The 21,756-nt window shown below is 46.4% G+C and overlaps 1 protein-coding gene across 5 annotated transcripts in view; it reads left to right on the top strand.

Moving 5' to 3' along the window:
- LOC140315877 (sodium bicarbonate cotransporter 3-like) overlaps positions 1 to 21,756 on the top strand; it is a 58,173-nt gene that overhangs the window by 13,528 nt on the left and 22,889 nt on the right. The window contains exons 1-6 of one of the 5 annotated variants that reach the window (XM_072393470.1): positions 4,196 to 4,340; positions 9,857 to 9,938; positions 11,165 to 11,305; positions 11,437 to 11,575; positions 11,893 to 12,053; positions 13,650 to 13,838. In XM_072393470.1, the coding sequence (XP_072249571.1) occupies positions 4,290 to 4,340; positions 9,857 to 9,938; positions 11,165 to 11,305; positions 11,437 to 11,575; positions 11,893 to 12,053; positions 13,650 to 13,838 (763 nt within the window). In that variant the 5' untranslated portion in view covers positions 4,196 to 4,289. Of the gene's footprint in view, positions 1 to 4,195; positions 4,341 to 9,856; positions 9,939 to 11,164; positions 11,306 to 11,357; positions 11,370 to 11,436; positions 11,576 to 11,892; positions 12,054 to 13,538; positions 13,578 to 13,649; positions 13,839 to 21,756 lie in introns of those variants that run through there. The other 4 variants (XM_072393472.1, XM_072393471.1, XM_072393473.1 and 1 more) reach the window with 4 other exon arrangements.

Raw genomic sequence — 21,756 nt, 5'->3', positions numbered from 1 at the left:
CGAATGAAGTCAAAACGCAGACCGAATCGGCTGCGAATGAAGTCAAAACGCAGACCGAATCGGCTGCGAATGAAGTCAAAACGCAGACCGAATCGGCTGCGAATGAAGTCAAAACGCAGACCGAATCGGCTGCGAATGAAGTCAAAACGCAGACCGAATCGGCTGCGAATGAAGTCAAAACGCAGACCGACTCGGCTGCGAATGAAGTCAAAACGCAGACCGAATCGGCTGCGAATGAAGTCAAAACGCAGACCGAATCCACTGCGAATGAAGTCAAAACGCAGACCGAATCGGCTGCGAATGACGTCAAAACGCAGACCGAATCGTCTGCGAATGAAGTCAAAACGCAGACCGAATCGGCTGCGAATGAAGTCAAAACGCAGACCGAATCGGCTGCGAATGACGTCAAAACGCAGACCGAATCGTCTGCGAATGAAGTCAAAACGCAGACCGAATCGGCTGCGAATGAAGTCAAAACGCAGACCGAATCGGCTGCGAATGAAGTCAAAACGCAGACCGACTCCACTGCGAATGAAGTCAAAACGCAGACCGAATCGGCTGCGAATGACGTCAAAACGCAGACCGAATCGTCTGCGAATGAAGTCAAAACGCAGACCGAATCGGCTGCGAATGAAGTCAAAACGCAGACCGAATCGGCTGCGAATGAAGTCAAAACGCAGACCGAATCCACTGCGAATGAAGTCAAAACGCAGACCGAATCGGCTGCGAATGACGTCAAAACGCAGACCGAATCGTCTGCGAATGAAGTCAAAACGCAGACCGAATCGGCTGCGAATGAAGTCAAAACGCAGACCGAATCGGCTGCGAATGACGTCAAAACGCAGACCGAATCGTCTGCGAATGAAGTCAAAACGCAGACCGAATCGGCTGCGAATGAAGTCAAAACGCAGACCGAATCGGCTGCGAATGAAGTCAAAACGCAGACCGAATCGGCTGCGAATGAAGTCAAAACGCAGACCAAATCGGCTGCGAATGAAGTCAAAACGCAGACCGACTCGGCTGCGAATGAAGTCAAAACGCAGACCGAATCGTCTGCGAATGAAGTCAAAACGCAGACCGAATCCGCTGCGAATGAAGTCAAAACGCAGACCGAATCCGCTGCGAATGAAGTCAAAACGCAGACTGAAGTAAACCGAATCCGCTGCGAATGAAACCGAGAAGCTGCAGGAGGGAAGTTGCTCTGCAGGGGAAAGCAGACGCTCGGTGAGCAGCTGTCAGATAACATGTGCTGCTTTTGTTTTGCAGCGTTTCAGTGTGATAAAACGGTGGAAATGTGCACCGTGCTCATGTTGCAGCTTGTTGTTGATTCTTATTGGGATTCCTGAGCTGAGTGGAAAAACACCGGCATGAAGTGTGAGGCACCAAGGGAGAGAAGAGGGTTTCCAGAGTGTCTTTGTAGTAAATGGAAAGCAGTTATCGTTTGCAGATGCAAAACCACAGATTGCATGCAGGCAAATGGTGAAACAGGAAGCTACACATGCACAGAAACCTGAGAGGCCCTCAAATTAACGTATTCTTCTGCAACAAATTGGATCTATCCAACGTTTTCTCCCACAGCGATCAGGACACCAACATAAAGAAAGTCTGTGGAGTAAACTGCGGGGACAACAACAAAAGCCTGATTACTCCAGGAGAGCCGAGCTGTTCTGGTGCAAAGGAACAAAGTCATTCTTCATTTAAGACTTAAATGCTCCCAGTTGCACAGAGAAGAGCCCCTTCTCCTCAGATTTAAACCTCATAAAGACTTGTTTATGCCAGGAAAGTGATTTGGGACTAGATTTAGTGTTTGTTGACTCTGACACAGATGGTGGTTTAGTTTCTCACTCTCAGCTTTTAGCTTTATTGGTGCTGATGTGGCCTTAAAGTGAGACTTTTTAGTCTTAAGTTGTGTCTCTGCTGTTTGGCCTTCATGTAGGACTTCATACCCCAAAGAGAATTCATATTGTTGAAGCATAAACGATATTTAGATGATAATAAAAAGCAATAATCCCAGTTCTGTCCCTTCTTATAGACGGTCTCAGCGACGTATTTCCAGTCCAGCTGAACTTCCAGCTGTCTGTGGTCCTTCTCCATGTAGAGTTGCCACGATGCTCGGATTTCAGACTTGATGCTTGACACCATGAAAGCGTCCCACACACTGAGACGTTCCTCCTTTTGTTCGGTCCAACTGAACCGTACGTTTTCTGCCTCGTCGCCATGGTTACTTACACAGCTTCCCCTGCTTCCTGTTTGGAAGTGGCAACAGCGCTCGTGTTGGTTGAAAACGCAGAATGAGTCACTGAACAACACAATTTACACAAAACAAGACGAAAGACTTCTGATGATATCAAACGGGTTTGATTCTGATGTGAGAAATACCGCCTTAAAACAGCCTGGACTGACTTTCATGACCACCTTAAACCAAACGACTGAGATCAACTCTCTGAGATGGCGTCTTTGTGGCATCTTCAACGTGACAAATCCTCGTGTACGGCTGCGTCTGTGCAGGGTTCACATGACATGTTCCGTCTCTCAACTGTAGGGGGAGACAAAGAGTGGGAGATTAGCCAGATTTGTAGAGTTGATAGCTGTTTCACTAGTTTAACCAGCTGTTTCGCGAGTTAAACTGGCTGTTTCCTGACTTTAACCAGCTGTTTCACTAGTTAAACCAGCTGTTTCACGAGTTTAACCAGCTGTTTCACGAGTTTAACCAGCTGTTTTAGGAGTTTAACCGGCTGTTTCAGGAGTTTAACCGGCTGTTTCAGGAGTTTAACCGGCTGTTTCAGGAGTTTAACCAGCTGTTTCAGGAGTTTAACCAGCTGTTTCACTTGTTTAACCAGCTGTTTCGTGACTTTAACCAGCTGTTTCGTGACTTTAACCAGCTGTTTCCTGAGTTTAACCAGCTGTTTCACTAGTTTAACCAGCTGTTTCACTAGTTTAACCAGCTGTTTCACCAGTTTAACCAGCTGTTTCAGTAGTTTAACTAGCTGTTTCACTAGTTTAACCAGCTGTTTCCCTAGTTTAACCAGCTGTTTCCTGACTTTAACCGGCTGTTTCACTAGTTTAACCGGCTGTTTCCTGAGTTTAACCAGCTGTTTCACTAGTTTAACCGGCTGTTTCCTGAGTTTAACCAGCTGTTTCGTGACTTTAACCAGCTGTTTCAGGAGTTTAACCAGCTGTTTAATTAGTTAAACCAGCTGTTTCACTAGTTTAACCAGCTGTTTCACTAGTTTAACCAGCTGTTTCAGGAGTTTAACCAGCTGTTATAGGAGTTTAACCAGCTGTTTCGTGAGTCTACCCAGCTGTTTTACTAGTTTAACCAGCTGTTTCCTGACTTTAACCAGCTGTTTCCTGAGTTTAACCAGCTGTTTCACTAGTTTAACTAGCTGTTTCACTAGTTTAACCAGCTGTTTCACTAGTTTAACTAGCTGTTTCACTAGTTTAACTAGCTGTTTCACTAGTTTAACTAGCTGTTTCACTAGTTTAACCAGCCGTTTCACTAGTTTAACCAGCTGTTCCAGCTGCTGACTGACAGCAGACCACAGAGCTGTCCGTGGAACAGTGGAAAGGATCAGAAACTCCTCCAGGAAGGGAACTCAGCTCAGAGGCAGAAGATGTTGGATGTTCCCAGTCAGCTGCTCTGAGATTTAGAGCAAGAACAAAGAAGATGAGAAGCTTGTAAAAGGGAAACGTTCAGGTCAAAGAGTCGGGACAGAAAACTCAAAGCAACACGTCTGAGAACAGAAAATGTTCAACTGAAGAAGCAGGAGTTTGTCTGAACTGTAAGAAAGCAGCTGCAGGAAATGGGATTTCCATCCATCACATTTATTGACTCGTTGCTGATTAACCCGGGTTTTGCTCTTGGCCTTTTTGTTTTATGACCCGTGGCTCCGGAGTCACCTGATGCTCCTGACTAAAGTAACACTGTGGAGTTCAGACGCATCAGGAGGGAAGGAGCCGGTTCAGAAGTTCACTTTGATTTGCTCCGTTTGGCTTTTTCCGGCCCAGAAATGTGGATCACATGTCTGCCAGAGGCCCCGCCCCCTGCTCTTCTTCCCTCCTTGCTGTGTTTGCAGACCTCCAGGCCCGCCGGTCGGTGACGCAACGCACTCTGCTATAAATACATGAATCATATCTGAGGCTCAGCTGGCAGCACAGTATTCGCTTTCTGAACCCGGACCGTTGGCAGATCCATTTGTATCTGAGCTGCAGGCTCCCGCTGCAGCTTCTCTCTGCTTTTGGACCTTTTCTGATTCCTGGGTGCTGTTTGGAGCCAGAGGAGCGGTGCTATGGGAGACTTTTGGGGGGACTCTGCCAGTCGGAGGGTGGCCAGAGCTGTGGTATGTATCTGCTGCTGCGGGGCCCGTTTGGCTCTCATATTTGATTTGTTTTGGCGTGCTCGGAGCTCAGAACGCCACAAGTGCTTCGCATGTTTGACTTTATCTTGGTTTTGCAACATTAGAGGAAATGAGGAAGTCTGACAGGAGCAGAGCTGCAGCAGAACCGCTTTTATTCAGCCGATAAGCTGTGGAGAGCGTCGGGAAACCAAAGAAGAAGCTGAGTGTGAGCTCCTGAGAACGGAAAGCTGTTCAGTGCACGCCACAGACTGTCACTCCACCTGCAGCAGGTGTGGTCCGGGAGCTTTCATGACCCACAAACTCATTTTATCCACTGCTTAAATGTCCAAACACTCATTATCTCACACATTTAACACGATAAATGATTTAAATGGACCTGGGACTCAGGGGTTTCCAGAAGCTGAGGTCAGACTTTAAGGTCGTGGAGCGGGAAGTTCTGGACGTTTCGTCCTTCTGTACTTAAATCTGAAACCAGATCCTAAAATCTGAGCCGTCTCCAGATTCCTTCAGGGTGAAATTATATTTTTAGAAGCCTCAAACTGAATCTTTTTCCCAGGTATCCGCCCTTCCCTGCACCTTTTCCTCTTTGTTGTGCAGAAGCAGCTCAGTACGGAGAAATAATCTTTTTATTTGGCTCCTGCTGGAGGTGACGGTTCTGATCAGCTTCATTTCTTTATGTTTTAAATATAAACAGGAAGCAGCTGCAGAGATTCACTGAAACATGTTCAAACCTGAACATAAACCCAGAATCTGAGGCAGAAACAGAGTTTTTCTCAGTTCTCAGCAGCTTTAAAGTGAATCTCTGGTCTGAGCTCCTTTATTCTCCAACACAGCCTGAACCCTCTGAGACCAGCTTTCTGTCATTTCTTTAAGGAGTCTTCAGGAATAGTTCTCCAGGCTTCTTGAAGGACATCCCAAAGCTCTTCTTTGGATGTGGGCTGCCTTTTGTTCCGTTCTCTGTCAGATGATCCCACACTGCTTCAATAATGTTGAGGTCCGGGCTCTGGGGAGGATTCATCCCTCCATAAGACCTGTTGCCACTGATTTTCAGTCCACTTCTTGTGTCATTTGGCACAGCTCAGCCTTTTCTCCCTGTTTCCCTTCCTTAAGAACGGCTTCTTGACAGCCACCCTTCCATGGAGCCCATTTCTGATGAGGCTTGGGCCAACAGTAGATGGATCAGCTGAAGGTCCAGATGCATCTCTCAGGTCCTGTCAGGTCACAGCTGGATTTTTTCCTCTTTCTTAAGGACATCACTTTCAGATCCTGTTCATCTGCTGGAGATAGTTTTTTAGGCCTGACACTTCTTCTTTTGTCCTCCACTTGTCCAGTTTCCTCAAATGTTTTAAGGACACACTGCACACCATGCTGAGATATGCCAAGTTTTCAGCTAATAGCTCTTTGGGAATCACCTTGTTGCTGCAGAAATCCTATTTTCTGTCTGTCAAACTGTGTTTTCTTTGCTGTTTTTCATAGATGCAGCTAAAGAAATGGGAACAAATGATGTGTCTCTGTGACAGGCTGCTGGTAACAAAGAGCCTAAAGATCCAGTTAATGCTAATGGAAAGTGTCTGGATGGAGTTAACATTAAATGTTGTCTTTATCTGGCAGCAAAGAGTGGGACTGACTGCTGTCAGGATCGCTGAAAGCAGCAGCGGCCGCCACATGTCTGCACTTCCTGTTTCACTCGGTGTGATAACAGCCGCTGTGATGACAGGAAGGGAGGGATACTCTGTGTGTGTGTGTCCACCGGTCTGTGAAATCTATATTTAACCCCGATGAGCCGGACGCATCCATCACGCCGCTCTGCGCCTCTCGCAGCTTATTTGGACTTTGAGCTTCTACTTTTCTACTTGTCCCTCGCCGCTTCCCGTCAGGGTGAAGGTCCCGTGATGGAGAGGCTGAGTCCATCAGGACCCTCACTGCCCCCCCTCCTCTGCAAGGGAGCCATTCCAGTCCCGATCCTCCTTTCCTTCAGGGGTGGACAACGTTCAGGAGGAGTTCTGGACTTTTCCTCCTGACAGAACCTGTTCTGGCAGGCTTTCAGGAACCTGTCGGGATCCTCAGCATCTCTGACCCGGGTCTCAGTGGTCCCAGAACTTTGTCCCGGTGCTGCTGTGGAGCGTGAGGCAGCGGTTTCCTCCTCGTCTCGCCTCAGACGTATTGAGGTGAATCACAGCTGTGAGACGTAAACAGGGTTCTGCTCTTTGTCCACCGTGGTTTGTGGATGTGGGTTTTAATCAGTCTGTTTTTGGTCCTGGAAGCTGGATCTTTGAGGGCTTTCCCTCTGATCCTTCATTAGGCAAGGCGAGTTTATTTTACAGAACAATTCAACAACAAGGTGATTCACAGAGACGTTAAAACAGGAGAAATAAAAAGCAGGATTTAAAATTTAAACAAAAGAAAGAAATAAGAACAATAGATAAAATCAGGAGATAAAATCTGATTCCGTTTTGAAACTCAAGCTTATTCAAAAGCAGCTGAAAATAGATGTTTCTTCAGCCTGGACTTAAATCCTGAGTGTTTCAGCTGATCTGAGGCTTTCTGGGAGTTTGTTCCAGACATGTGGAGCATAGAAGCTGAATGCAGCTTCTCCAGGTCTGGTTCTGACTCTGGGAACTGATAAAGAACCGGATCCAGATGACCTGAGGGGTCTGGGAGGTTCATAGTGGGTCAGGAGGTCACTGATGTATTTTGGACCATTCAGAGCTTTATGGACCAGCATCAGAACCTTAAAGTCTATCCTCTGATGGACCGGCATCAGAACCTTAAAGTCTATCCTCTGATGGACCGGCATCAGAACCTTAAAGTCTATCCTCTGATGGACCGGCAGCAGAACTTTAAAGTCTATCCTCTGATGGACCGGCATCAGAACCTTAAAGTCTATCCTCTGATGGACCGGCATCAGAACCTTAAAGTCTATCCTCTGATGGACCAGCAGCAGAACTTTAAAGTCTATCCTCTGATGGACCGGCATCAGAACTTTAAAGTCTATCCTCTGATGGACCGGCATCAGAACTTTAAAGTCTATCCTCTGATGGACCGGCATCAGAACTTTAAAGTCTATCCTCTGATGGACCGGCAGCAGAACTTTAAAGTCTATCCTCTGATGGACCGGCATCAGAACTTTAAAGTCTATCCTCTGATGGACCGGCATCAGAACTTTAAAGTCTATCCTCTGATGGACCGGCATCAGAACTTTAAAGTCTATCCTCTGATGGACCGGCATCAGAACTTTAAAGTCTATCCTCTGATGGACCGGCATCAGAACTTTAAAGTCTATCCTCTGATGGACCAGCATCAGAACCTTAAAGTCTATCCTCTGATGGACCGGCATCAGAACTTTAAAGTCTATCCTCTGATGGACCGGCATCAGAACTTTAAAGTCTATCCTCTGATGGACCGGCATCAGAACTTTAAAGTCTATCCTCTGATGGACCGGCATCAGAACCTTAAAGTCTATCCTCTGATGGACCGGCATCAGAACCTTAAAGTCTATCCTCTGATGGACCAGCATCAGAACTTTAAAGTCTATCCTCTGATGGACCGGCATCAGAACCTTAAAGTCTATCCTCTGATGGACCGGCATCAGAACCTTAAAGTCTATCCTCTGATGGACCAGCAGCAGAACTTTAAAGTCTATCCTCTGATGGACCGGCAGCCGGTGGAAAGACCTCACAGCTGGACTGAGCTGCTCCACTTCTTTGGTCTCAGTAGGACTCCAGCAGCTGAGTTCTGGAGGAGCTGCAGGTGTCTGACTGACTTTTTAAAGATGCTGTTAGAATAATCATTAGTCCCTTAAAGGAGGAGGGAAAGCTTGCAGGTTCTGTTTGTCAGACGGGTCGGTTCAGTCGGCTGCAGCCTGGTTCCAGGGATCCAGAGACAAATGTCCACTTAAAGACTTTGGTAAACCACCATTTTTTGTGGCCAAAAACCCAAAAAATCAACAGCTGCGAGCTGAGTTGGCTTGGAATGAGTTTGAGTGCCGCTCTGCTCGTTTTCCAGATGTTCAAACTCTGTTTCACCGCCAGCTGCTGCCAACAGGAAGCTCAAGCTGTCAGAGCTTCAGCATTCACACAATGAGCAGACCGGCGGTGATGCTGCAAAGCTGCACTCTGGGAGCTTTCACTGCGAGTGTCGTTAACAGCAGAAGAAGTCCCTGAAAGCCCAGTAATTACAGTATGAAGGATGAAAGATCCGCCTGCAGAGCCTTCTTCAGGGGGAGGTGCGGGACCACCAGACCCAGAAATGATGTCTTCCCACGGGCCATCAGACACCGGATTCCCCTCCTGCTCGTTTTGGACTGTGCACCACATACATGCACATACATGCACATGCATGCACATGCATGCACATACATGCACATACATGCACATACATGCACATACATGCACATACATGCACATACATGCACATACATGCACATACATGCACACATCCACCGGACTGTTGAGCTGCAGGAAAAAGGCAGAAAACGAGACCAAACTACAGTAAATATTGGTGTCGCTTTTCCTCACTGGAGACACATTTTGTACAGGAAGGAACTGAGATCTGATGCAGAACTCGACTCTTTCTGGTGAGTTAAAAGCTCGTAATGTTGCTGTTTGGATCGGTGTAGCAGCGAGAGTGAGGAGAGGACCGGCGCTGTGTTGGAAACACCTTAAACACACAGCTGGGGACATTTTTTTCTTGTCATTTTAACGTTAATTTGGTTTAAAGACTCTCAGTTGAAGGGAAAAGTTGACGGTTTGTTTCCTGTCGTCTTCCTGCGGTGTTTCGGTGTCCTGCTGCAGGATCTGATGCTCAGCTGTCACCCCAAGTCCTGTGGACACATGGGGGGCTTTTACCTGAACTCCGTTTCAGGTTTATGTTGTTTATGTTTATGCATTTTTCTGCATTTTTGAATAGAATCGTTGCATCTTTTCTCTTGAACATCATAAAGTAGGACTCATCCAGTTATGTTTATGCATTTAGCAGACGCTTTTATCCAAAGCGACTTACAGGGAGGCAGGTAGGGTGGGGGGGGGCTTGCCTAAGGACCCTACTGGAGGTAGAACCTGTCATGCAGGGGATTTGAACCCAGGTCACCCTCTCAGGTCACAGAAAGGTTAAAGTTGAAGTACAGAAGAGCCTGACTGGGTGTGTAACTGCTGCTCTGCGGCAGCTTCAGCACACACTGAGCTGTGTGTGTTCAGGGAGGAAAGTTTGCCCCCGACACCTCAGTGCAGGCGGGGTTTGATCCAAAGGTTTTGCTCTACTTTAAATCTCAGATAAAAGCCTCCAGCTCTGCAGAGCTTCAACGCCTTCAGACAAACCTGAGGGGGAAATAACTGCCAACGGAGGCTCGTTGTGCGTTATGAGCACTGTGATTGGTCTGTTAACAGAGAGTTAACAACATAGAAATGATTAAATAAGGCAGGGAGGCTGGGCATCAAAGCTCAGCTGCTGTTAGCTGATCTCAGGCTGGTGGACTTTAAAGGTGAATGTCTGTGTTTCAGGGGAACGACGAGGAGGCGGTGTTGGACCAGGGCAAGACCAGCTCCACCCTCCATACCAACTTTGAAAAAGAGGAACTGGAAAGTGAGAACACGTGCACACTCCCACGTGCACAGCTTCTGTCTGAGCTCACAGCCAAACACAGACTAACACCAACTTTAGACTGAGTTTGACTTCCAGAAAGCCAACATGACGGCTTCATGGGAAGCTTTCAGGAGGTTTGAAACTCTGAGAAAATGCTGAAGCTCATTCAGTGTCGACAGAAAGAAATTTGATGTAAAAACAGAAAGAAAGCTTTGGTTTATTGGAGGATTGTTGAAACTCTAGTTCCCCACATTTGACCCGTAAACCTTCAGATACCAGCTTACAGCTTCAAAGTCGTAGCTTTTCATTTTCTCTGACATTATTTGAGTCCATATCAGAGTTGTTGGGTCTCCAGATTTATGAAAACCAGTCAGAAAAGGATAATTTGACTCCTGTGACGGGTCACCTGATCGATTAATTTCCCTCCAGCAGGCGGAGGTGGAAGAAGCAGACAGTTTATAATCCAACGATGGTGAGAGACTGATTCAGACCCTTTGTTCTATCGATTCTAATTATTGATCTTAGAATCACTTTAATTCAGCCGGTTAGCTTGGTTTATGAGAGACGAATGAAGTTTGTTTTTCACAGTTTGTTGGACATGAAGGCGTTTTATGCTATTTTTCCTCTAAAATGAATTAAATGTCACAATAATTAATGTTCTGGAGCTCAGATTCTGTAGTAAAATAGGTTTTAAATGTATTTCCATGTGCAACGGGCCACATTCGGACAGCTTAGCTCGCTCCCACGTCTTCTCTGTTCGTTATTAACCACAGATCTGAAATACTTTATTACTTTAAATTTGCATTTACACTTCAGACGCCTTTACAGACACTTTACAGCCACAAAATATCAGATTCAGATAATAATTCAGTATTTATCTGAAACCGCTGTGAAGTGTCACATAGAAAATAAATATTTGATTAAAAATGATATCTTCAAATCTCAATTAAGAGTAACAGGAAACATTTAAAATTCACAGAATAGTGATTTTATTTTATATCGATATATATCGATATCGTCTGATATTAAAAATAAATAAATATGGTGATTCTTCCCCCACATCGCCCTAAAGCGACATCATTTGTTCGTGTTTAGACAGAAAAGATGCTTCATTAACAGCTGCCTGCTACTGACCTCTGAACCGAGCCTTAAAGGCTCTTTCAGGCTCTTTCCCAGCTTCACTTTCAGCTCGTTTTTAAGAGTTTTGACTTGTCTCGGTCTCTAAGGTCACAGAGCCGTGTACGTGGGCGTGCACGTCCCGTTTGGCCGGCAAAGCCGGAGGCGGCACCGCCACCGAGGACACCGACATCACCGGAAACGACGCGACCGCTCGGACAGAGAAGACGGCTGCGAGTCGCCGTCATACGGTCAGTATTTGGAAGCGAGTCGCCGTCATACGGTCAGTATTTGGAAGCGAGTCGCCGTCATACGGTCAGTATTTGGAAGCGAGTCGCTCCTGGATGAAAGTCACGATGACATAATGTCGTGTTCTCTGCAGACACCCCGAGTCAGAGAGTCCAGTTCATCCTGGGCACGGAGGACGATGACGAGGAACACATGCCCCACGACCTGTTCACCGAGCTGGATGAGCTGGCCTTCAGGGAAGGAGACTTCCGGGAGTGGAAGGAGACGGCGAGGTGAGGACTCACTCCAACCTTTATTTAAACCGCCGTCAGGACGTCTTTTTGTTTAGAACGTCGGGCCTCAGGCGGGATGAACTGAGCTTCATCATTCTAACAGCTTTACTTCAGGCCAATGAGGAGCAGAATCATGAGGTGTTGGCTGGCCTTAACCAAACCAAACATGCAGAGTAATATTTCCACTGCAGAGTAAATGGGATCGACTCACATTTCTGCTAAGTTCCTGCTCTCTTCTATGAATAGGAGTCAGACTGAGAAGTTGAGCAGAGCCAGGAAAGCTGTGTTCACTCAGTGTGGCTTCGTGTTGTGTTCAGGTGGCTGAAGTTTGAGGAGGACGTGGAGGACGGCGGTGAGCGGTGGAGTAAACCCTACGTTGCCACCCTGTCCCTTCACAGCTTGTTTGAGCTGCGTTCCTGCATCCTGAACGGCACCGTGCTGCTCGACATGAGAGCCAACACCATCGAGGACATCGCAGGTGGGACCAGCCGAGTTCACCCAGCGCTGTGCACGAGCTTCTGCTGACTTTAGTTTATTATTATTCAGTTCAATTTAATCAGCTCAACATTTAGTGCTTCTCAAGGTCCAAGAAGGAGCCTTTGCAGCTACATTCCCCGAGTAACTCGATGAGGAAACTACGTATGATGTTGTTTGGTGCGTGATAAATACGATGAAGTACGAATTAGACTAAAACAAATATTTTTACGAATAACATTTATCAAAAAGTTGAGAAAAAACCCAAAACAAAACCGATCCAATGGCCTTTTTGAGCTGATAAAAGCTTCGTTTAACTCCCACCAGCATGCTCTGCTCAGCGTTGCACACGGACAGTTATCACACAACGTGCACGCACACGTGCACGTGCTGCGTTTGGAGCAGCTTGATTTGATGGAGAAAACAATTAGGAGCAAAATCAGAGAAAAAGAGGAAAAATGTCTCAAGTTTGGGAGCATTTCAAAGAAAAGAAAAGAGAAAATAGTGAACAGGGTAAAAGCCAGTTAGCTTAGCACGATAGCACAACATCAATGCTACAGCATCTCAGCAGAAAGCAGCCAATCACTGAGCTGTCTGATAACAGACAAACAAAACAGGAAAATAGGCTTTATTTGGATTTCAGCTGCATTAAAAGAGTTCATTAAGGCAGAGACAGCAGGAGAGAAGCTAACAGATGTTAGCACTGCTGGATGTTAGCTAGAAAGCTAACAGCTGCTGAGTTGCACGGTACCCTGCGGTGGCAAAACGTTACGGTTCCTACTACACTAGAAATACTAACTAACTAACTAACTAACTAACCAGTTTCGGTGATACTCTCACCACATGCTGCTCGCTTGTAAACAAACATGGACTCAGTTCCTGGTTATTGTATTTTCTCCTCTATGGTTTATTATGTTGAAGAAGAAGCATTATTGTCAAATAAATTTTTTTTTTCTGTTTTGTTCTGTTTTTTTTCAATTTTAACTTTTTGATAAATGTTATTTGTTTCAGTCTAATTCGTACTTCACCAGTTTTACGTTTATCACGCACCAAACAACATTATACGTAATTAATTAGCATTTATAACCTGTACAAACACAGTGCAGTTCATAATAAGAATAAAAAAAGGCTGCAGTATCGCGATAATACCCGGAACCGTGATACTTTGTCTGGTTTAGTATCATGGTGACTTATTTTGGACTCTCGCTGTTCTATGGTCCTGTTACCAGTATCAGGAGGACGGATGAAGCCGTTCCAGCTGTCGGTAAATAAAAAGGAGTTAAATAGTCGGAGTAATTATCAGGACAGATGTTTGTAGATAAATGGCTTTTTGACCCAGCAATAACATAAAAGTTGGTTCGTAATGTCAGGGCTGTTCCATTATTAATAATATTAACCTTTATTGATGCATTATAAGAGGAACCCCCGTGCTTATAAAGTGTAAGGAAGGATTATTTTCTAGGATCCAACCAGGGGAAGCACCTTTCGACTCCTTAATCAGTCGAGCAGTCATGAGTTCCAGCTGTCGGTGAATAAAAAGGAGACTGTTCGACAGTAATTATTACAGACTTGGATCATTTGTCCTCCTCCTCACTTGCAGACATGGTGATCGACAGCATGCTGGCCTCGGGTCAGCTGGAGGAGGGGGTCCGGGAGAAGGTGAGGGAGGCCATGCTGAGGCGTCATCACCACCAGAATGAGAAGAAGCTGAGTAATCGCATCCCGCTGGTCCGATCCTTTGCCGACATAGGCAAGAAACACTCCGACTCGCACTTACTGGAACGTAACGGTGAGGCCGCAGAGCTTTTGTCATTCTGATAGTTACTTACTGATCTGTGGGATGCAGCCGGGGAGCTGTGGTCACAGAGCAGACGACACGAGATAAGTATTTATAAGATGAGTTATAAGGTTCTGACTGTTCAGTCACAACAAGTGATGTATTTCAGTTTTCCCACCATTTTTCTCCAAGAAGGTGGTTGGAAATGGTGGCTCAGATCTGACCTGGTAAAGATTAAAGGGACATATTGTGTAAAACTCCTCCTTCCTGCTCCTGGGAGCATATATCAGGGCGTCTGAAGTGTAAAACTCCTTCTTCCTGTTCCTGGGAGCATATATCAGGGCGTCTGAAGTGTAAAACTCCTTCTTCCTGTTCCTGGGAGCATATATCAGGGCGTCTGAAGTGTAAAACTCCTTCTTCCTGCTCCTGGGAGCATATATCAGGGCGTCTGAAGTGTAAAACTCCTTCTTCCTGCTCCTGGGAGCATATATCAGGGCGTCTGAAGTGTAAAACTCCTTCTTCCTGCTCCTGGGAGCATATATCAGGGCGTCTGAAGTGTAAAACTCCTTCTTCCTGTTCCTGGGAGCATATATCAGGGCGTCTGGAGTGTAAAACTCCTTCTTCCTGTTCCTGGGAGCATATATCAGGGCGTCTGAAGTGTAAAACTCCTTCTTCCTGCTCCTGGGAGCATATATCAGGGCGTCTGAAGTGTAAAACTCCTTCTTCCTGTTCCTAGGAGCATATATCAGGGCGTCTGAAGTGTAAAACTCCTTCTTCCTGTTCCTGGGAGCATATATCAGGGCGTCTGAAGTGTAAAACTCCTTCTTCCTGCTCCTGGGAGCATATATCAGGGCGTCTGAAGTGTAAAACTCCTTCTTCCTGCTCCTGGGAGCATATATCAGGGCGTCTGAAGTGTAAAACTCCTTCTTCCTGTTCCTGGGAGCATATATCAGGGCGTCTGAAGTGTAAAACTCCTTCTTCCTGCTCCTGGGAGCATATATCAGGGCGTCTGAAGTGTAAAACTCCTTCTTCCTGCTCCTGGGAGCATATATCAGGGCGTCTGAAGTGTAAAACTCCTTCTTCCTGCTCCTGGGAGCATATATCAGGGCGTCTGAAGTGTAAAACTCCTTCTTCCTGTTCCTGGGAGCATATATCAGGGCGTCTGAAGTGTAAAACTCCTTCTTCCTGCTCCTGGGAGCATATATCAGGGCGTCTGAAGTGTAAAACTCCTTCTTCCTGCTCCTGGGAGCATATATCAGGGCGTCTGAAGTGTAAAACTCCTTCTTCCTGCTCCTGGGAGCATATATCAGGGCGTCTGAAGTGTAAAACTCCTTCTTCCTGCTCCTGGGAGCATATATCAGGGCGTCTGAAGTGTAAAACTCCTTCTTCCTGTTCCTGGGAGCATATATCAGGGCGTCTGAAGTGTAAAACTCCTTCTTCCTGTTCCTGGGAGCATATATCAGGGCGTCTGAAGTGTAAAACTCCTTCTTCCTGTTCCTGGGAGCATATATCAGGGCGTCTGAAGTGTAAAACTCCTTCTTCCTGTTCCTGGGAGCATATATCAGGGCGTCTGAAGTGTAAAACTCCTTCTTCCTGTTCCTGGGAGCATATATCAGGGCGTCTGAAGTGTAAAACTCCTTCTTCCTGTTCCTGGGAGCATATATCAGGGCGTCTGAAGTGTAAAACTCCTTCTTCCTGCTCCTGGGAGCATATATCAGGGCGTCTGAAGTGTAAAACTCCTTCTTCCTGTTCCTGGGAGCATATATCAGGGCGTCTGAAGTGTAAAACTCCTTCTTCCTGCTCCTGGGAGCATATATCAGGGCGTCTGAAGTGTAAAACTCCTTCTTCCTGTTCCTGGGAGCATATATCAGGGCATCTGAAGTGTAAAACTCCTTCTTCCTGTTCCTGGGAGCAGATATCAGGGCGTCTGAAGTGTAAAACTCCTTCTTCCTGCTCCTAGGAGCATATATCAGGGCGTCTGAAGTGTAAAACTCCTTCTTCCTGTTCCTGGGAGCATATATCAGGGCGTCTGAAGTGTAAAACTCCTTCTTCCTGTTCCTGGGAGCATATATCAGGGCGTCTGAAGTGTAAAACTCCTTCTTCCTGTTCCTGGGAGCATATATCAGGGCGTCTGAAGTGTAAAACTCCTTCTTCCTGTTCCTGGGAGCATATATCAGGGCGTTTGAAGTCACCAGCAGGTGTAAAACTCCCCAAAAACCCAACCCTGGTATTTATTTAGTTCCCTTTCTGTGAAAGTTCCTCATTTAACGAGCCGTTCTGATTTTCATTTCTAAAGTACGTCACTCCTTAAGTTGGCCCCGCCTCCTCTGCTAAGCCCCGCCCACTTACATCCACCCTGCTGGACGGATGAAGCCAGCTTCTGGTGGAAATGTTCTGCTGTCAGCTGCACTGAGGAGCATGCATCTTCCATCCAGCAGCAGCCTCAGAGGATATAAGAGCCCAGTGGATAAACTATATCTGAGGCTAATGTTCCAGCAGAGTTAGCTAAAGACTGTGAATGTGCAGCAGACACTTTTCATCCCACTGTTTCCTGTGGACTGGGCTGAAAAACTGTCTGAGATAACTGGGTAATAATCTTTGATTTGACGTCAGAGTGAGCGGCCGGTTGTCTCACAGATGGTAAAACGGACCTTTTTTCGTCAGGAACAGGGAGTCCACTCCTGTTTGCATCGGTTCTGACCGTAGCTGAAGTCGATAAATGACCACTGCAGAGTTGTTTGATGCAGGACTGTTAGCACGGACGTTAGCGGGTGTTTTTTCTGGTGTATTAGTTTAAAAGAGCTTAAAGACTCTTTGACCACCAAAGTATAAAGGGGACAAATGTTGGGGAAATCAGTTTTTCTCATCTCAGGATGTTTATTTAGTTCCCTTTGTCTGAAAGTTCCTCCTTTAACGAGCCGTTCTGATTTTCATTTCTAAAGTGCGTCACTCCTTAAGTTGGCTCCGCCTCCTCTGCTAAGCCCCGCCCACTCACCTCCACCCTGCTGGACGGATGAAGCCAGCTTCTGGTGGAAATGTTCTGCTGTCAGCTGTACTGAGGAGCATGCATCTTCCATCCAGCAGCAGCCTCAGAGGATATAAGAGCCCAGTGGATAAACTATATCTGAGGCTAATGTTCCAGCAGAGTTAGCTAAAGACTGTGAATGTGCAGCAAACACTTTTCATCCCACTGTTTTAACAACTTGGTCCAGTTCAACGCTGGACTGAAGGAACTGAGCCACAAAGAGGATCAGTTCCAGCTCTCAGAGCCTGAACTTCAGAGCAGGGAAATGGAAGCATCTGAGAAATAACTCCTCATGGTTTATTTACTGATTTATTTCTTCCTTTAGCAGCAGCTAACGCTAACAGCTTAGCTAATAAAATAACTCCTCATGGTTTATTTACTGATTTATTTCTTCCTTTAGCAGCAGCTAACGCTAACAGCTTAGCTAATGAAATAACTCCTCATGGTTTATTTACTGATTTATTTCTTCCTTTAGCAGCAGCTAACGCTAACAGCTTAGCTAATGAAATAACTCCTCATGGTTTATTTACTGATTTATTTCTTCCTTTAGCAGCAGCTAACGCTAACAGCTTAGCTAATGAAATAACTCCTCATGGTTTATTTACTGATTTATTTCTTCCTTTAGCAGCAGCTAACGCTAACAGCTTAGCTAATGAAGATGACGTACACCAACTTCTAAGGAGTTCCTGCTGCTCCTTTCTGAAAGATGAACATTATTGTTCCCACATTACTTTGTTAGCTGAAGCTAATGCTAACAGCTTAGCTAATGAAGATGACGTACACCAACTTCTAAGGAGTTCCTGCTGCTCCTTCCTGAAAGATGAACATTATTGTTCCCACATTACTTTGTTAGCTGAAGCTTTCTAGCTGAACGGTTCGGTTCTGTAACTCAGACAACCTGCAGCTGTGTTTAAGGTGTGTTTCCAACACAACACCGGTCCTCTCCTCACTCTCGCTGTGCTAACGTTACATTATCGGCATGTTTCTGATAAAGATGGAGGTCTCCAGGTACAACTGTTTAATGAGGTTAATATATCCAAAATGTTTAAACGCAGTAATTAACGGTTCACATGCATTACTACGAGTTACGCTGTGCACATCTCCAGCTTGGTCCATCACTGTTGATGAGAAAGCATCGTTTGCTAGCATCTGCTGCTAACTTACAGCTAACTGCTAGCTTACAGCTAACTGCTAACCTGTTTCCCTCTGGGATCAATAGAGTAACTATCTGTGTCTATATATAGAACTGGAGTGTTTCTGACTGGAGGAACAGCTTCATATGGGGGGTGGAGGTTGGATTATGACCCTCATTTTCATCTGTATTTAAAATTGTATTAAAGTCAGTGGTTTTACGTCTCATCAGGCTTGAAAGAAAAGCAGATCAATTATGTTCTTTGGTGTTTTTTATTAAACTATGACACATCGGCACAATTATAACTTTTAAAAACCTTTTCTTTTTGATGAAAATGAGATGTTAAATGAACAAATCTATATGAACACGACTTGTTAACAACACATTTTATGATGTGGCAGTTTAGTTGCCTCCTATGGCCTCGATCTAATGACACTTTTGGTGAACTTTCAGGTCAAAAAGCTGATTTGTGAGGACACTTTTATGTGAAAGTCAGAGCCTTATAATCCTCATGGCTTCTGTGTATTTCAGGGAACAGAGATTTTGCTCTTTCTCATGTTTATGTGCTGTTTGTTGTTCAGTCGTCTGTTGCCGGGCAGAGTTCAGAGTCTGTCTCTGCTGATTGGCTGAGGTAACAGGGTGACAAAGGGATGGGTCTCTGATTGGTGGATGGCATCCTGTTGGCATGATAACCAGCATGTGTGTGATTGGAGTGCTGATTCAACTTTGACTTTGTTTGATGAGAGCTCTGCGTTTTAGTTCATTAACCAAATGTTTGTGACCCTGGTTTTCTAACACGGTTTAATATTTACTGGAAGCCTGGTGTTGAGCTCAGCATTGGTCTGTTTGCTCCTGGTCAGCAGCGACCCACCTGCTGACTCAGTCCATTAATGACCAGCTAATCCCATGCTGGCGAGTCAGCTCTTTAAAACCCAAACTCATAATTCCAGGTTGAGGAATGTTCTAATAATGCTGCAACCTGCAGCTGCTCTTGTTGAATCCTGCAGACTCAGCGACTCATTCAAGGTTTCTTACTTCTGTCTGCTTGTTGGGAGTGCAGACCAAGGGTTCGATTGCATCTTTCTCCTCATGAAGTCTGTAGGTGACGACTCACGAGTCGTTTTTTTACCATCTGATTCATTCGGTGTCTCAGCAGTGGTTCTGGTGTGAAAGTAACTCCTGAGATGGATGGTTTTACACCATCAGACATCAGAGCTCAGACTCATCTCCACTCCTCCGCCGTCGTCTTTATTTCCTTTAGTTTAGCCACGAACTTCCCATTGAGACCTGATCTTTTCCCCCAGGGAGTCGCAGGCAGCAGCAGAAAGGTGTAAAAGTACTTCAGTACTAAGCCGTGCTTATTAGTGCTGTTCTGCTGTTTTTCCCTGAACTAAATCCTCTCTGAACTGTTGTTCTGAGGGATTCTTCAGCTGGTGAGGAGAGCGAGGAGCAGCCGGTCCTTTGTCTAATAAGAAATAAGTTGAGCAACGAGCAGACAACACAGATCGAAGGCCACAAACTCCACAGAGGTGCCAGTTTTAGCTTTAGTTCTCGGTCCCAGCGGACCAGATGGAAAGTCTCCTGGAAGGTTCCCCCAAAGCCGGATCTGCAGGCCACTGAGGACCCAACGCTTGGTGCTCACCTGTGGCAGGAAAGCACCAACTGTTGGGGTCCCAAAGGCTCATTGGCTAGATTAACGGACTGATTTGACTCTGGTTATTCGACCTCAGACTGACCAAACTCAGGAGTTCTTATTCAACAAACTCCGTGTTGCCTCGACCGACCTCGGCTTTGGGAAGAGCTCCGTTTCATTTTGGACGCCGATGGTTGCAAACAGCCATGGATCTGGTTTAAAGACCAACTAAAGTTGCAGTAAACAGTGTGTTTATGTCTGTGGTTGCTGCTCTTGGCTCCTTACGAACCTCTAGCTCCCTGCGGTTTAATTTCTTACTTCCTCAGTCCGTCTTAGAGCAAAACTGGCGCCAGAATTACACTTTTTCAAAGACCCGGGTCTCTACACGCGAACCCAAACGTGGGTAACGTTTCTGAGTCCAAGAAGTCTCGTAAAATAAAGGTTTTAAACAATCTAGTTTCCGCTCTCCGCCATCTTTGTAGTCCAAAACGCTCGATCGCCCAATAAATGGACTTTAGGTCAGGCTCAGTTGTGAAATACAACAACAAAACGATTATTTGAACAGATGAAGCCACGAAAGGCTGAGTCTTCATGGGATTTCCTCCACTGGAGTCCATTCATTTGGTCTTTGCTTACGGGGAAGGTTTCGTGCTTTAGAAGCAGCGAGTTTGATGCAAAACTTGAGAGAAACGGCGCTTCCATCGTAGTTCTGCTTTAAAAAGGAACGTTCGACGCGCTGCATTCACAAAAAGGCCGAAGTTCTGGTTTAGCTTTAAATGAGCTGGAGTCTCCTAGTAATCCTAGTCTTTTCAACATGCCTGAAACTCAGAAAAACCTTGAATGATGAAGCTCAGAGAATCCTTCGCTGAGTCTGAGGGAGGAAACACGCTTTCTCAGAGCTGGAGATCGATGGCTGTGATTGATCACTGATCGGTGGCCTGGTTACGAAGCATCTTTCTGTTTCTTCACCTCCTTTTTTTCCTCTTCTTCCTCCCTTCAGGGGAGGGCCTCTCGTCTTCCCATCTGTCCCTCCTCCATCGCTCCCCCGAGGCCTCGTATGACACCTCCACCCTTCCACCCTCCCCCCGCGTCTCCGTCCTGTTTGGCCGCCTCCTCCGGGGCCCCGCCTCATTGCCCGAGTCCACGCCCACGCTGTACCGTCATGGCCGCCACATGTCGGTTCCCTGCCGGCCGGTGCACGCCCCGCCCCTCCCTGCCTCCCACAACGACACGCCCCTCTTAGGCCACGCCTCCTCAGCTGAAGCCCCGCGTCGCAGCTCTGCTCCTGAGTGGCTGATCCCTGAGGTGGTGGTTTACCCCCCCGAGGAGGAGGAGGTGTTCAAGATGGAGGACGTGCAGGAGGAGCTCCACCATCAGGACCAGCGGTTTCCTCAGAGTCTCTCAGGCAAATACTGGCATGGCGTTTCCTGGCGTTTGTGCAGCTGTTCAGACTAACAACAGAAGAACAAACTCTGAACTAACGCATGCAGATTAAAGCGCTCTGTTTTTCAGAGGAGACCTGATGCGTCCTCTGATGACCGCTGAGCGCCATAACACGGCGCTTCGACCTGCGTCTGCTCTCAGGCTTCCACACATGGATGAACTCTGCACAGAGTTCAGATTCAGACCTGTGTCCTGTTTCCAACCAGCTCTTTGTGTTCCAGCAGCCTTAGAACAGCCAGGAAACTACACCGGAGGTTCGGAGCAGGATGAACCACCAGACAAAGTAAACCTTCTAAAACAGAGCCATGCTCCCTGTAGGCCCCCCTTTAGGTCCCTGTAGGCCCCTCTTTAGGCCCCCTTTAGGCCCCCTTTAGGCCTCCCTTTAGGCCCCCTTTACACCCCCTTTTGGCCACCTTTATGCCCCCTTTAGGCCTCCCTTTAGGCCCCCTTTAAGCCACCTTTACGCCCCCTTTAGGCCACCTTTAAGCCCCCTTTATGCCTCCTTTAGGCCTCCCTTTAGGCCCCCTTTAAGCCACCTTTACACCCCCTTTAGGCCACCTTTAAGCCCCCTTTATGCCTCCTTTAGGCCTCCCTTTAGGCCCCCTTTAAGCCACCTTTACACCCCCTTTTGGCCACCTTTAAGCCCCCTTTAGGCCTCCCTTTACACCCCCTTTTGGCCACCTTTAAGCCCCCTTTA

Source organism: Leuresthes tenuis, unplaced genomic scaffold, assembly GCF_036924035.1.
Source record: "Leuresthes tenuis unplaced genomic scaffold, fLeuTen1.0.hap1 SCAF_10, whole genome shotgun sequence".
Classification (NCBI taxonomy): domain Eukaryota; kingdom Metazoa; phylum Chordata; class Actinopteri; order Atheriniformes; family Atherinopsidae; genus Leuresthes; species Leuresthes tenuis.
Note: the sequence above shows the minus strand (reverse complement) of the source record. Positions and strands in the feature narration are given on the sequence as shown.